The sequence below is a fragment of the Peromyscus eremicus genome, chromosome 12 (assembly GCF_949786415.1).
Source record: "Peromyscus eremicus chromosome 12, PerEre_H2_v1, whole genome shotgun sequence".
Taxonomy (NCBI): Eukaryota; Metazoa; Chordata; class Mammalia; order Rodentia; family Cricetidae; genus Peromyscus; species Peromyscus eremicus.
The window spans coordinates 67,591,454-67,603,914 of record NC_081428.1 but is presented as its reverse complement, the minus strand read 5'-3'; the positions used below and the strand labels follow the sequence as shown (position 1 = coordinate 67,603,914).

The window sequence follows — 12,461 nt, the reverse complement described above, 5'->3', positions numbered from 1 at the left end:
TATGTGTCCTGCTGCAGTATGCATTAATGATGGACTCTGTGACCAATAAAGGGCGTCCAGGGACAGAATGTTAGGTTCATGCTCTCTGGTACTAAGAGCTCAAGGAGTTTACGGTCAGAACACTGGTACTGTTTGTCAAGGCTTTTAAATGCTGACCTGCAAAGCCAGCTGGCTGTTTGAATAACTTTCAACATTCAAGCACATTTTTTATTCCAGGGAACATATGAGGTCTTTCTCTTTTCTTTTCTTTTCTTTTTTTTTTTTTTTTTTTTTTTTAAAAGGAGCTCTGGTAAAGTTTTATTAAAGAAAAACTTTCCTGGTTTACTTTTCACCAGTCTGTTCTGGCATGCTTCTAATAATATCAGAATCACCTGGGTCAATGATAGCCAGTGTGCATACTCTGTAGTATTTTCCACATGCTGTGCCCAATTCAATGTTATTGCCACTGTAGTGATGAACACCAGTTTTAGCCAACATGGCATAGTATTCTATTTCAGATTTCCTCAAAGCTGGACAGTTGTTGGCGAGGATAACCAATTTCGCTTTGCCCTGTCTGATCATCTTCAGAGTCTGTTTGTACCCCAGCACGTACTTTCCACTTTTCATGACAAGTTGGAGCCTAGAGTTGATCGACTCCAGAGACTTTTTCGTCTTCTTTGCAGCCACCATCTTCCTGCCTTAGGTGCAGGACAGCCCCCAACCGACACCAGCCGCCAAGATGGCCGGGGGCTCTTTTCTTTTCTTTTCTTTTCTTTCCTTTTCTTTTCTTTTCTTTTCTTTTCTTTTCTTTTCTTTTCTTTCTTTTCTTTCTTCCTTCATTTCTACTTCCCTCCCTTCCCTCCTCAATCTCATCCTTGAACTTCTTTTCCTACATAACATTTTGAGTAGCTGTTGACCTCAGCCTTGAGTCTACAATGATCAGATTAGCATGTTTAAAATTTGGAAATACAATGAGAAGTGATAGATATGGAGAAACATTCTTTCATATATAATTAAAAATACTAGAAAGTAATTATTGGGCATTATCTACTAAATTAAAGAGCACCATTTGGCCAAGACTTTACCTTTGTAGAATGTGTCCTGTACCTTTAAATTGTTTAAACCTGTATGCAATTTATAGTAATTTGCAATGCTGTCTACTAAAACATCAAATGTCCATCAACATGAACAAATACAAAATGGCTACATCCATGCAACAAAATAGTTGGAGGCTGTGGTGGTTATTTCTAGGAATTTGTTTTTAAGTCTGTGGGCAGAATACAGAAAATAATGTAGAGAGAGCTCCAAGTACGATCTTTAAGCAAAAGGAATAAATTCTAGGACTTTGCCTATACCGTGTTGCATTTTTTATACAAAAAGAAAGGCATAGTTAGGGTGTTTCTTAATGTAAAATTTGTGGCATAAATTGTTCAAAGTGATTGTAAATGAGAATGGGACACAAAGAAAAGAAGTGTGGAAGGGGAAACTTCTTTTCACTATTAGTTTCTTGTCTGTTTGCTAAGTGTATCTTTTGCAGTGTCTATATGCCATTCAAATGTTTTATGCATTCGTATTCAAAGGGCCAAATCTGAAGTCAGGTATCTGGAATTCAGAAGCACATTGCAGCCTAACTCCCACTCTAGGTTTAACAAATTCAATGCAAACTACTATATAGGAACCCATTTATGATCACATACATAGATTACACTGGAAACAAATGGACCATATTAGTTAACTAAACTCCAGCTCTGAACTGGCCATTAAGGCTTCTGGATTATTTGAGCTGCATCTGGACAGGCGAAGCAGGCTCAGTGGTGGCCATGGTCTGTTTAGTATGCAGACACAGACACAGCCATGAATTTCAAAGCAGAGGAAGGGCTCAGTGCCAAGGCCAACAGGAGGAAAGTAAACCAAGCCTACAGTATTATTTGTGCCCAAGACAGCCTCCATTTTGAGTGTCTTTGAAGCCTGTAATTAAACAGAATGAAAAATAGGCTTTTCACTGGTGAACTTATTTATTAGTCGGTCAGAAGCCTGACTTCCGTCAGCGAAGTCAATGATCTTAAGAATTGCTGGGAAGGAAGGGAAGGCCAGATGATGAGAAAAGAGATGGAATGGAGACAAGGGCAGCATGCTTGGGTTAGCCTTAGAAACCGGCACAATGACTAACCAAATGCGAGGATTAAATACTTCTTGTCTAATAACGTATGACTGTGCAGCAGGTGGCTGGCTAAAGGCTCAGCCACTGAATGGAGATGCAATCTTCAGGCACAGTGATGCTGCAAGCACCACAGCTCCATTTCTGCTGGCAGAAAAATCACGCTCATTACTTCTTTCATCCCCCGGTTTATCATGCATTTACTTCTATGACTTCTCTGTGCTGGTCTGAAGGTGTGCATGATTCAGTGGACCTAAGATGGTGCTTTCTCTATGTATTGACTCCCAAGGATCAGCACACTTGGGTGGTCTTGGGGGAAAAGTGGTGATGATGAATGACATTTGACCTGAATTCTTGTTTGGCTATTTATTTGAAGGTAATTGGAGAGCCACACGCCGTTTTAAGAGCTAGAATGGAGCTTGCATCTCCTTTTCACCCAGTTTTCCCTAGTAGCAGCATCTTCCATAACAGTTGTATGGAAGCACAGTGAGGAAATGCACAGGGACAGAACAGCTACCCACAGGATTTTTACTATTTGTGTTGTATCATTTAAAACATCTCTTTAACTGTGCTTATGAGCATGGACACGTGTTAGTGAATCCTAATGACAGGAAACTCTAGTTGAACATGGACAATTGATTTTGCTACTAATGGGGTCACTTAGGTTCACACACTCTTATGTCTGAATATAAGGATCTGAGGAAGCAAAACTCCCAAGAAGAACTGAAGAGAAGAAAAAGGATAAATATTGTTATTGTAATAACAGATGAAACTGAGCACTTTGAATTTCCTGAGTACTTGCATGGTGAGCCTTAGATCTTTAAGTTTGTAACAAGAGCACAGGCACTATACATTTGTCTGTTCAGTTTCATTTCCCCGGGCCTTCTCTTTGCTACAGAGAATGAAACACTGCCCAAACGGATGGCGACTATTGACTATGAAAACTATTTCTGAGCCTAGCAAAAGCCCCAATTCCCTGAAGCTCAGAAGTCATATTGATGTTTGTCCTTAAAGGTCATTGAATCCAGCTGTTCAAAAGGGCTAAGGACTGAAATTCAAAGGATTAAGTGAGAATAAATAAAAGGTATGAGTGTGTGTGGCATGCATAAAGAAGGTCCAAACAACCAAAAAGAAGCGGTCATTTGCTTACTTCATAGAAAGTGAGGGATCAGAGTGAGGCTCTAGGAGTTGAGAGATCATGACTGAAGACAACACTAACTATCAGTGTAACAGTAAATCAGTTATGTATCTTTTAATGGAATGCTTTATGAATGTGGGAGTCGTCCTTACATGCCCCCTGCAACCATTCCAATTTTAGTACACATGTTGCTGCTTAGGCAAGTGTTGAAATAGTTATTAATCTTTGGTTTTGGTTTTTCACTTTCTTTCAATATCCCTGGTATGCTCCTGCCTCACAAACAGACAAGATTCTTGCTTTTCTTGTTTTTGGAAATGCATCCCCTCATGTATCAAGGCCACTCACTCCCTGGCCTCTTTTGCTGTGGCATTGCATTATCTGCTAACATTTCCTTCTCACTCTGTGTGACACCACCATAATATCCCAGCCAATACTCCTGATTTGTTCTGTCGGCCTTATTTTTCAGAGATTTTTTTTTTTTTTTGAAAATACCAAGTCACAATACCAAATGAATGACAATTCTTCATTGTCTTTCTCCACCCTCTGGAGTGGAAACTTGACAAAGACATGTTTTCTTGTTTTACTCACTGAGTATCTGAAGTACCTTAAACAGTGCTCTCTACACAGTAGACAGTCAAAAACATTTGGTGATTTACATTAACTACTTGATTGATTGTTAGTGTACTGTCCTAGAAATTGGGAGATAGGAGGAAGACGTCCTCCTGCTGTGACGTCACAGTCCAGTTGATGTCAGAGGGCAAAAATGAGCTTCAATTTTAGATCACTTTTGCTGAAATTTTATTAAGCTAATTCTATATAAATATGAGAAGGTGTCAAGCAGATCAAGCTGAAGTGCAATGGGAAGAAGCAGATCAGGCCACTTCAGAGGAAAACCATTTAGATGAATCAAACAGCAGCTTGGGGACACAGTGTGTCTATTGCATTTTGAGTGGAAAAACTTGACATTGGTTTGTTCTACACTCATTACTAGATTGTACCAGCTACTAAGAGACCATGTCTGAAATGAACCGTTAAATGTAGTCCTCTGCAGATTTAACACAAATTATACCCCTTTGAAAAGTGCTTTGACATAACTTAGAGTTAAACATTTGCTTTAAGTGCAGATGGTTATGGTAATAATTGACAAGCCTTGCTTAGTCTGGATGTGTGTAAGAGGAGAAGTTGGTTTATTTACTCAGGACATCACTGAATTCCTGAAAAATAATGCATTCTGGTTATGTTTCCAAAGCCATTGAATAAACATTGATGTAGTACATATTATGTGACCGATAATAAACTCTAACTTGCAGTTCCTTGCACAGATTTCAGTAGACTTTCTTTTCTGACCAAATATTTGAAGCACAGGAGTCTCAATTCTAAAATCGGTTTTATAAAACACTACAAAAACCTTTGTGAATACATGAGGGATTCTGTTCTTAGTTTTTCACTTCCATATCATGTTGCTTCCCTCTCTAAATCCAGTTGGAATGTTGGTGTTCATTTCTCCTCATAAACTTTAAAAAGGTTAAAAAATTTTCAGAGCTGCTTTGTTATTTCAAAACTAGAAGAGATAATGGATGAGTTTAGCATTTAACTCTATTATTTTTTACATGATAGTTAATAAGTGGTACACATGACTTGCCGTTCACATCTATTGTTAGGAAACTGGCTTTCCTTGGATTGTGGATCACACACAACTCTGGGAAACATATTTTGTTTCTATACTCCAAATTAACCTAAATGGCCAATGGTTTTCTGATTCAAGCAGGTCATATTAGCTATGCTTTCTGTGTCCTGAGTTTCCACAACTGGTCTGTGGAACTTTTTCAGGCTGATTCACCTGGGCTTTTCTGTAACTGATCTGCAGGGAGCCATTCCTTATCCATGTGGGGTAAATACCATCATGGAACTTAGACAATTTGCCAACATTCCTGTGGTGAGGAGAGTAGATACAGAATGTGCAGCACAGAGGACTGTCTGCCAGCAGTGTGTGTAACAAAACATTCTCTCTTTATCTTCAACTTACTGACTCTCACATGTGGGATATACACAGAGCCATCATTTGCTTCTTCAAGGATATGTGGGATGTTCTCTCTATTGGGATTTACAGACCTTTTGGTTTCCATTGTATACCAGATCCTGAGGATCAAGAGATGAAGTCTTAGGAAATAGTGACCAGAGAAGCCTGGGGACTAGATAGTGTTTTAAGTGTTACATCTATTTCACAGCAGATTTTGTAGAAAAGAAGATGCTGGAGATGAATTCTGAAGAACACATAAAGCAAAGAATTGAAACAAAGTCAAGATATGTAAGACTGTTTGAGGATTGGATCCAAAGGTTATCATGTGGCTATGAGCAGGAGTATAGGGGCAGCTCACAGGGGCTTGCATTATCAGAATAAAGAAATCAGGCATGTTTTTACCTTTATGAAAGAAACTGTTCACGGGATATTTTATCAGTATCTTATCTGGTTATGGTTCAGGATGAAAAAATGCCAAGTGAAGGTCTTGCCATTATTAACATCTTAACCAGAAAGTAAATGTAGATACTTCAAATATTATTAATGATTATTGAACAGAATTAATATCATATAATCACTTAGTATTTATTCAGATGTTAAACATACTAGTAGTTAGTTTGATTAAATAGACTTTAGAATATAAATGAAACAAAGTGTCCAAGACGAAAAACATTTATTTTCTTATCACCTGATTTTGCCAGAAATTCTTATGAATGATTAGTGCAAAAGGAAATGAAAGGTTGGCTCGTCAATGCTCCAGGGAGCAGTCCCTGCTCCATGAGTTTGAAGTTCCACTGTGGCTGAGGGAATGAACACTTTGTCTTTGTAATTTAGACTATAATTTGGGTTGTAATAGGGTGACACTAAGTGGCTGGAAATGGAAAGGCTTTGTCAATGAAAATCAAAATAAGAACAAAAAATTACACTTGTAGTGACATTTATGATTCCCTGGCAACAACAGGAGAAAATTATAATCATAGTAACTCAGAATCATTAAAAAAATCTACAACTAGCAATTTCTTTCTTTCTGTGAAACTTATGACCCTTAGAAATGGGTGGTAAAAGCCAACAGAAATGGAATCATATAATCTAAATTGGAAGATAAACCCTTTACTTTCAAATGAAATATAAATATTGTTCTGTATTTTTCTGCTACTATAGTCAGCTCATGTTTTTATTGTCCTTAGTCATTTTAGAAATGTTTTTGAGAAATAATTACATTTTCATCCACTGAAAATCAAAAGTTCTTCCCAGTCCAGCATTCACTCATTTGTTTATTTAATTAGATTGAATCATTAAAATGATCACTTTTAATTAACTTGCTTAACATTGCCAATTATATCTTATTCAATATATTATTCACTGCCTTGTAAGTACATCTGATTGATGGCGACAGGTCTATATGTTGTCTACACATGGACCATTTGGATCAATGTAGTACTAAAATTTTTTCCAGAGGCTCCCACTTAATCTTTGAGTAATTTTTACAAAATGAAGAGGATTTTCTCCTTAAACTTGGTTCTTTGTCAAATTTCTGTACTTTGCTACTAATCCTGGCTTCAGGAGTCATTTTAAAAAAGCCTAATCTGTTCTATCCTGCATTTGATGAGTCTTTAGACATTAGGCCTCCAGTTTCACACTGATTTTTTTCTCACACTTATGTTCTTCACTTTTCTGGATTAACTACTTTGCTTGCCTCATCTGGAATGTGGTAGTCCCAAATTCATGTACATGGGGAAAGGTTGGCAACTTCATTTCCTCCAGTTTTCCTAGTCTGCATTTCTGTGGCATGCCTCTCTTTTGGCTTTCTTCCGATCGCTCAGATGAAGGTTATTATTTATGTAACCTCTTCAACAAAAGTCTTCTGAGTTGCCCAGCACTGATTGCCTTGGTCATTAGGTGGAACTTGGATAACTTCATTCTGCCTTTGGCATTAATTGTCATCTATACGCTATCCCTACTTATAGCTCTCACTGAATGAGAACTCTCTAAGCAGTAGCCCGTGTCCTCATCTACCATACAGCTGTATCCTTTTCAAAGCTACACACACTCTTCCAGCCAAATCTATCCACAGAATCCTATATTCAGGCAGCACTCATTCTGTATTGTCTGTGTGATATTTCTCCAACAAATATATGTTATTTGTATGAAATAATGAGTTTCTCTGTGAATTTTCATATATATAAATAATGTAGTTCAATAATAATTCATCCATCATTTTACTCCCAGCTCTCAGTCCACCAACACACAGTTTCCATTGCCTCCAATGTCTCTCAAAGCCTCCTATTTGCCTTCTATTTATACTAATTAAGGACTAGTCTCTTCAACCATTTATTATTTTTATTATAGATTTATTTTGATTTTACTATTTTCTACTTCCTATCATTCTCTTCATCTCCCATTATAATTTTCTAGGCAGACTGAATTTTCAAGCTTTAAAGTTGATCACATGATTCTGCCCCTTAAGAAATACATATTGGCTTCCAACAGCTTCCGGAATTAAATTTCAGTCTCTCTAATTTTGTGCATAAAGGAAAGAAGTAGGAGGAGGCAGATCAAGTGTTTCTGGATCTTAATGAGTCAATGTAATCCTTCTTAAATATGGATAAGAAAAGAATGTAGTGGAGGAAGAGGAGAACAGAGACAGGGAGAGGAAGAGAAGGGTGAGGAAAGAGAAGCAGAGGCAGGGAGAGAAGAGGAAGAGGAAGAGGAGTGTGTGTGTGTGGTGGTGGGGGTAAGAGGCAGCAGTAAAGATGGATAAGGAAGAGGAAGGAAGAAAGAAGATGGGACAAAGCTAAGGGAGACCCGAGTGAACTTTATTCTGTGTTTTCTGAAAGCCCGTGGCAGAGAGGAGTGCTCACTTTGGCTAGAATTATATGGATGTGTGGTCACAGTCAACACATTCACCTATAAACTCAAAACAGAAATTCCAGGGGCAGAGGTAAATTGCTGTCCTTTTTCTTACATGAACAGATCTTTTTCTGGGTGACTGTTACTACCTTGACATGTGTCAATCTAAAGAGAGGTGAGGGCAAAGGTGGGGTTAGTGGCAGGATGGAGAAAGGAAACCTTCCTTACTGCTTCCATCCAGTCCATCATGCTCCTTTAAAAATTGGCAAGGGATGCATTACCTATGCTTTAGCTGTCTAATGAATCCACATAACTGTCGAGTTCACACTTTCTGTTTTGACTAAAGACTATGGAGTCTTGTATCAAAATGCACCATGAGTTCATCGGTTCTAACAATTCTAAAGAATTTCTCCAAAGGTTAGATCAAATAATCAATAGTTTGCTTCAATCACTTTATTTTGTTTCATTTTTACAAATTTATTATAGCATATTGAGTATTCAATAAATTACAAATCATCTGTAGTTCAATTTTTACCTATTAGGTGCCTGTGACCTTACCGTAATAAAGATACTGAAAAATCCCCCAAATTCTCAACATTCCCATAGCTGCTTTGTGACATATTCAGTCCTCCAAGTTCTCAGGCTCATTCTCTGGTTTCTGATACACTGATCACAAGAAGGCTTCAGAAACTTATGCAAATAGACTCATACAGCATGAGCTTTTTATGTCTGCCTTCTTCCACTCGGATTTACACTAGGAGGCAAGCAGTTTCATATTTTAATCATTCACTTCTTATTGTTGATTAATATCCTGCTTGCCACAATTTATTGATAGAGTCACTTATTTGTAGACAATTTGTCATCTACGAGTATAATGGATTAGAAATAAAACTTACATGCACATACACAAACAAGCTTTGAGGGGAACACATGGTTTTCTCCCTCTTTAGCAAACGGCCTAGGTGTGGAATGGGTATGTGATTAGGGAGGTTTGCACTTAACTATGTATGAAAAATTTAAATGTTTGTCAATGCCTAATAGTTTACATCATCATGAGAAGTAGTAGATGACTGTTAAAACTAATTAATGTTTTTGTCAAAATTTGATTCATTCCATTGCTTACTGATCAAAGGACGTGTGTTAACATACTACATTTAAAAATTTTATTACTGTAATGACTAAAGCTATTAATCACCTTTTCATATGCTTACTGGCCGTTTATATACAGTGTGGGCTACTTTTATGTTAACTTGGCACAAGCTATAGTCATCAGAGAGGAGGAAGGCTCAACTGAGAAAATACCTCCATAAGACAGGGCTGTAGGCAAGCCTGTAGGACATTTTCTAAACTAATGATTATTGTAGGAGGGCCTGGCCCATTGCCGGTATGCACCCATGGGCTGGTGGTCCTGAATGGTATAAGAAAGCAGGCTAAGCAAGTCATGAAGAGCAAGCCAGGAAACAACACTCCTTCATGGCCTCCACATCAGCTCCTGCCCACAGGATCCTGCCAAGTTTGGGTTCCTGCCTGGACTACCTTTGGTGATGAACAGATATGGAAGCATAAGCCAAGTAAACTTCTTCCTCCCCAAGTCACTCTGGTCGTGGTGTTTCATCACAGCAAGAGTAACCCTGACTAGGACATATTTTTATTATGTCCAAATTTTACCATTTTAAAGAATGAGTTGTAGGTTATATGGAGTTGTATAAGTTTTATATATTCTGGATACAAATAATGTGACATGCTGCAAATGTTTCCTCTCGCTCAGTTGTTTGCATTTTTATTTCTATAAAATCCAATATTTTTGGTCTTATAGTTTATGATTTCTGTGCATTTTCTAATGAATTTTTGCCTGTTCTAACTTAGCAAAGAAATTGGTCCATGTTTTAATTTCAAAGCTTCACACTTGTTTCAAATTTAACTCCTAGAATTGATAGAATGTTTCCCAGAGTGGCCATGCCATAGCATGTTGCATTCACACCAGCTGTCCATGAAGGTTGAGGTTTCATTTTCTTCTTCTTCCTATTCTCCTTGAGTCAGGTTCCTACTGTGTAGTTCAGACTGACCAGGAACTCATCATCTCCCTGTCTCAGCCTCCCCATCCATAGCCAGGACTATATAAGCCAACAAACCAGTAACCCAGGGGGACTGGAGTGTTCTCTTAAGGGATGTTTTAACCATGAATTTAATTTATATTATAGGTAAAAGACTATTCATATTACTAGAAAGTCAGTTTTTACTACTGAATTTTTCTATAGATGCAATCATTGAATTGGTTACCATTAAAATATTTCCAAATCAGTCTAGCAGTGAAAGGGAAAGAAGGATTATTGCAAATATGGGGTAAGCCTACTCTACTTATTGAGATCCACGGCAACCAGAGTGGTGTAGGAAAACCTATCTCAAAATATATTTAAATTGGCCAGCGTCCGTACCGACAGAGGTTGGGTCCAAGTCAGTGTTGTTCTTGTGTCTCGGTAACATTTGCCGGTCACCCATTGCAGAAGCAGTTTTCAGAAAATTGGTAACTGATGAAAATGTTTCAGATAATTGGGCCATTGACAGCAGCGCTGTTTCCGACTGGAACGTGGGCTGACCCCCAGACCCAAGAGCTGTCAGCTGCCTAAGAAATCATGGCATTGGCACAGCCCATAAGGCAAGACAGATTACAAAAGAAGACTTTGCCACATTCGATTATATACTGTGTATGGATGAAAGCAATCTGAGAGATTTGAATAGAAGAAGTAATCAAGTTAAAAACTGCAAAGCTAAAATTGAGTTACTTGGGAGCTATGATCCACAGAAACAACTCATTATTGAAGATTCCTATTATGGCAATGATTCTGACTTCAAAGTGGTGTACCAGCAATGCCTCAGGTGTTGCAAGGCCTTCCTGGAGAAGACTCACTAGATGGTCCTGCCCACCACCATTGAGCAACTTAGTCACCAGAGCCATGCCCAAGGGTGGTAGCAGTCCTTAGACTCATGCCCCACCTGTCTTTTCAGCTGATTTACTACTGTATATCTTTAAAATAACTGTAGGTGGAAATTAGGAATATGTTCAGAAGGATGAAAATATTTGAGTAAGACAATTTGAGGTGTGGCTAAGCATTCTTAGACTAATTGAACCTCTCACCTTGTCCTAATTACAAAATAGTGGAACAAGCAAATATGGAACAAAATAGAACCCAATAAAGTAAGAATGACCTACAAGGTCCAGATTAGCCTCTGAGCCCAGCCAGCCTGAGTAGTCTGGTCTAACTAGAGTATGTGCATGAGCAGCACCCAGTGGTACCATTTGCTTGCCTTATACCTCTGTCCTAGACTCTTGTGACAATAACTCCATCCATATCAGCCTTCCATTTAACATTGGAAGAGTTTAAACTCAGACACTGAGGGCATTTAAATATTTGTAAGAGGAGAAGCTGGCTGTGATAATGCAGGCCTGCAGCAGGCCATCTTGGGCTATACATTGGAGATGGGAGCAACAGATTGATAAAATTAGCATTTTTACTCTTACTTGGTTTTTGTCTGGTGTTTTTGAGCTTTGTTCCTATTTTGCCTCAATAGTGGTATGTTTGTAGTGTTCTTTCATCAGCATTTTAAAAAGTAAACAGGCAAGCATAAGTAATTTTAGTGTATTTTCAGAAAAGTAACCTCAAATTCAAATGGCTATACGTCAGAAAAGAATGTAAGTTAAACTGGGAAGTTAACAAATACAACTGAAATAGAAAAAAAATTTTAAATAATGTTTTTATTAACCTTTGAGAATTTCATGCAATATATTTTAATCATATTCATCATCCCTAATTCTTCCTAGGTCTACCTCACCTCCATACTCACCCAACTTAATTTTCTCTCCGCCACCACTGTGCTGAATTATTTTTACGTTTCTAATTTATTCATACTTTGAGAAAATGTGATATGACCTTCTTCCCTTCTTCCCTTCTTCCCTTCATAGTAGAGTTATCCAAAGAAGCAGGACCAGAAGGATGTAAAAAAAGGTAGAAGAGAGGATTTATTGTAGAAGTTAGTCCATAAAATGACAAAGATTAGAAGATCTAGTATAAATTATTTGCAATCTAGAAAATTAGTAAAGTCAGTGGTGGTATTCAGTCCACATCCAAATGCTGAGAAACTAGATTAGCCAAGGCTCAATCTGAGGTCAAATGCTTGCAAAGTGTAGAGCTACAAGACCCAAAGGCACAGGGACTGAATGTCTCATTACCAAATGAACAGGTGAATTTGTCCTTCCTCAGCTGTTTGAGTCTACTTGGGGGGTTCTGCTGTAATTCTCAGGATGGTGTTTCTATTTT

General features: G+C 38.0%; 1 protein-coding gene and 1 pseudogene across 1 annotated transcript; one reads left to right on the top strand and one right to left on the bottom strand.

Moving 5' to 3' along the window:
* Window positions 1-285: 285 nt before the first annotated feature.
* On the bottom strand, window positions 286-698 carry LOC131922558 (large ribosomal subunit protein eL30). Its single transcript, XM_059277378.1, has one exon. The coding sequence runs from the start codon at window positions 667-669 to the stop codon at window positions 322-324; it is 348 nt and encodes a 115-aa protein (XP_059133361.1). The 5' UTR covers window positions 670-698; the 3' UTR covers window positions 286-321.
* A 1,442-nt stretch (window positions 699-2,140) lies between these two features.
* Window positions 2,141-11,056, top strand: LOC131922260 (low molecular weight phosphotyrosine protein phosphatase-like; annotated as a pseudogene).
* Window positions 11,057-12,461: the final 1,405 nt, after the last annotated feature.

Bases quoted from the DNA above. Each gene is read 5' to 3' on its own strand.
- LOC131922558 (XM_059277378.1), bottom strand. From the start codon at position 669: ATGGTGGCTGCAAAGAAGACGAAAAAGTCTCTGGAGTCGATCAACTCT.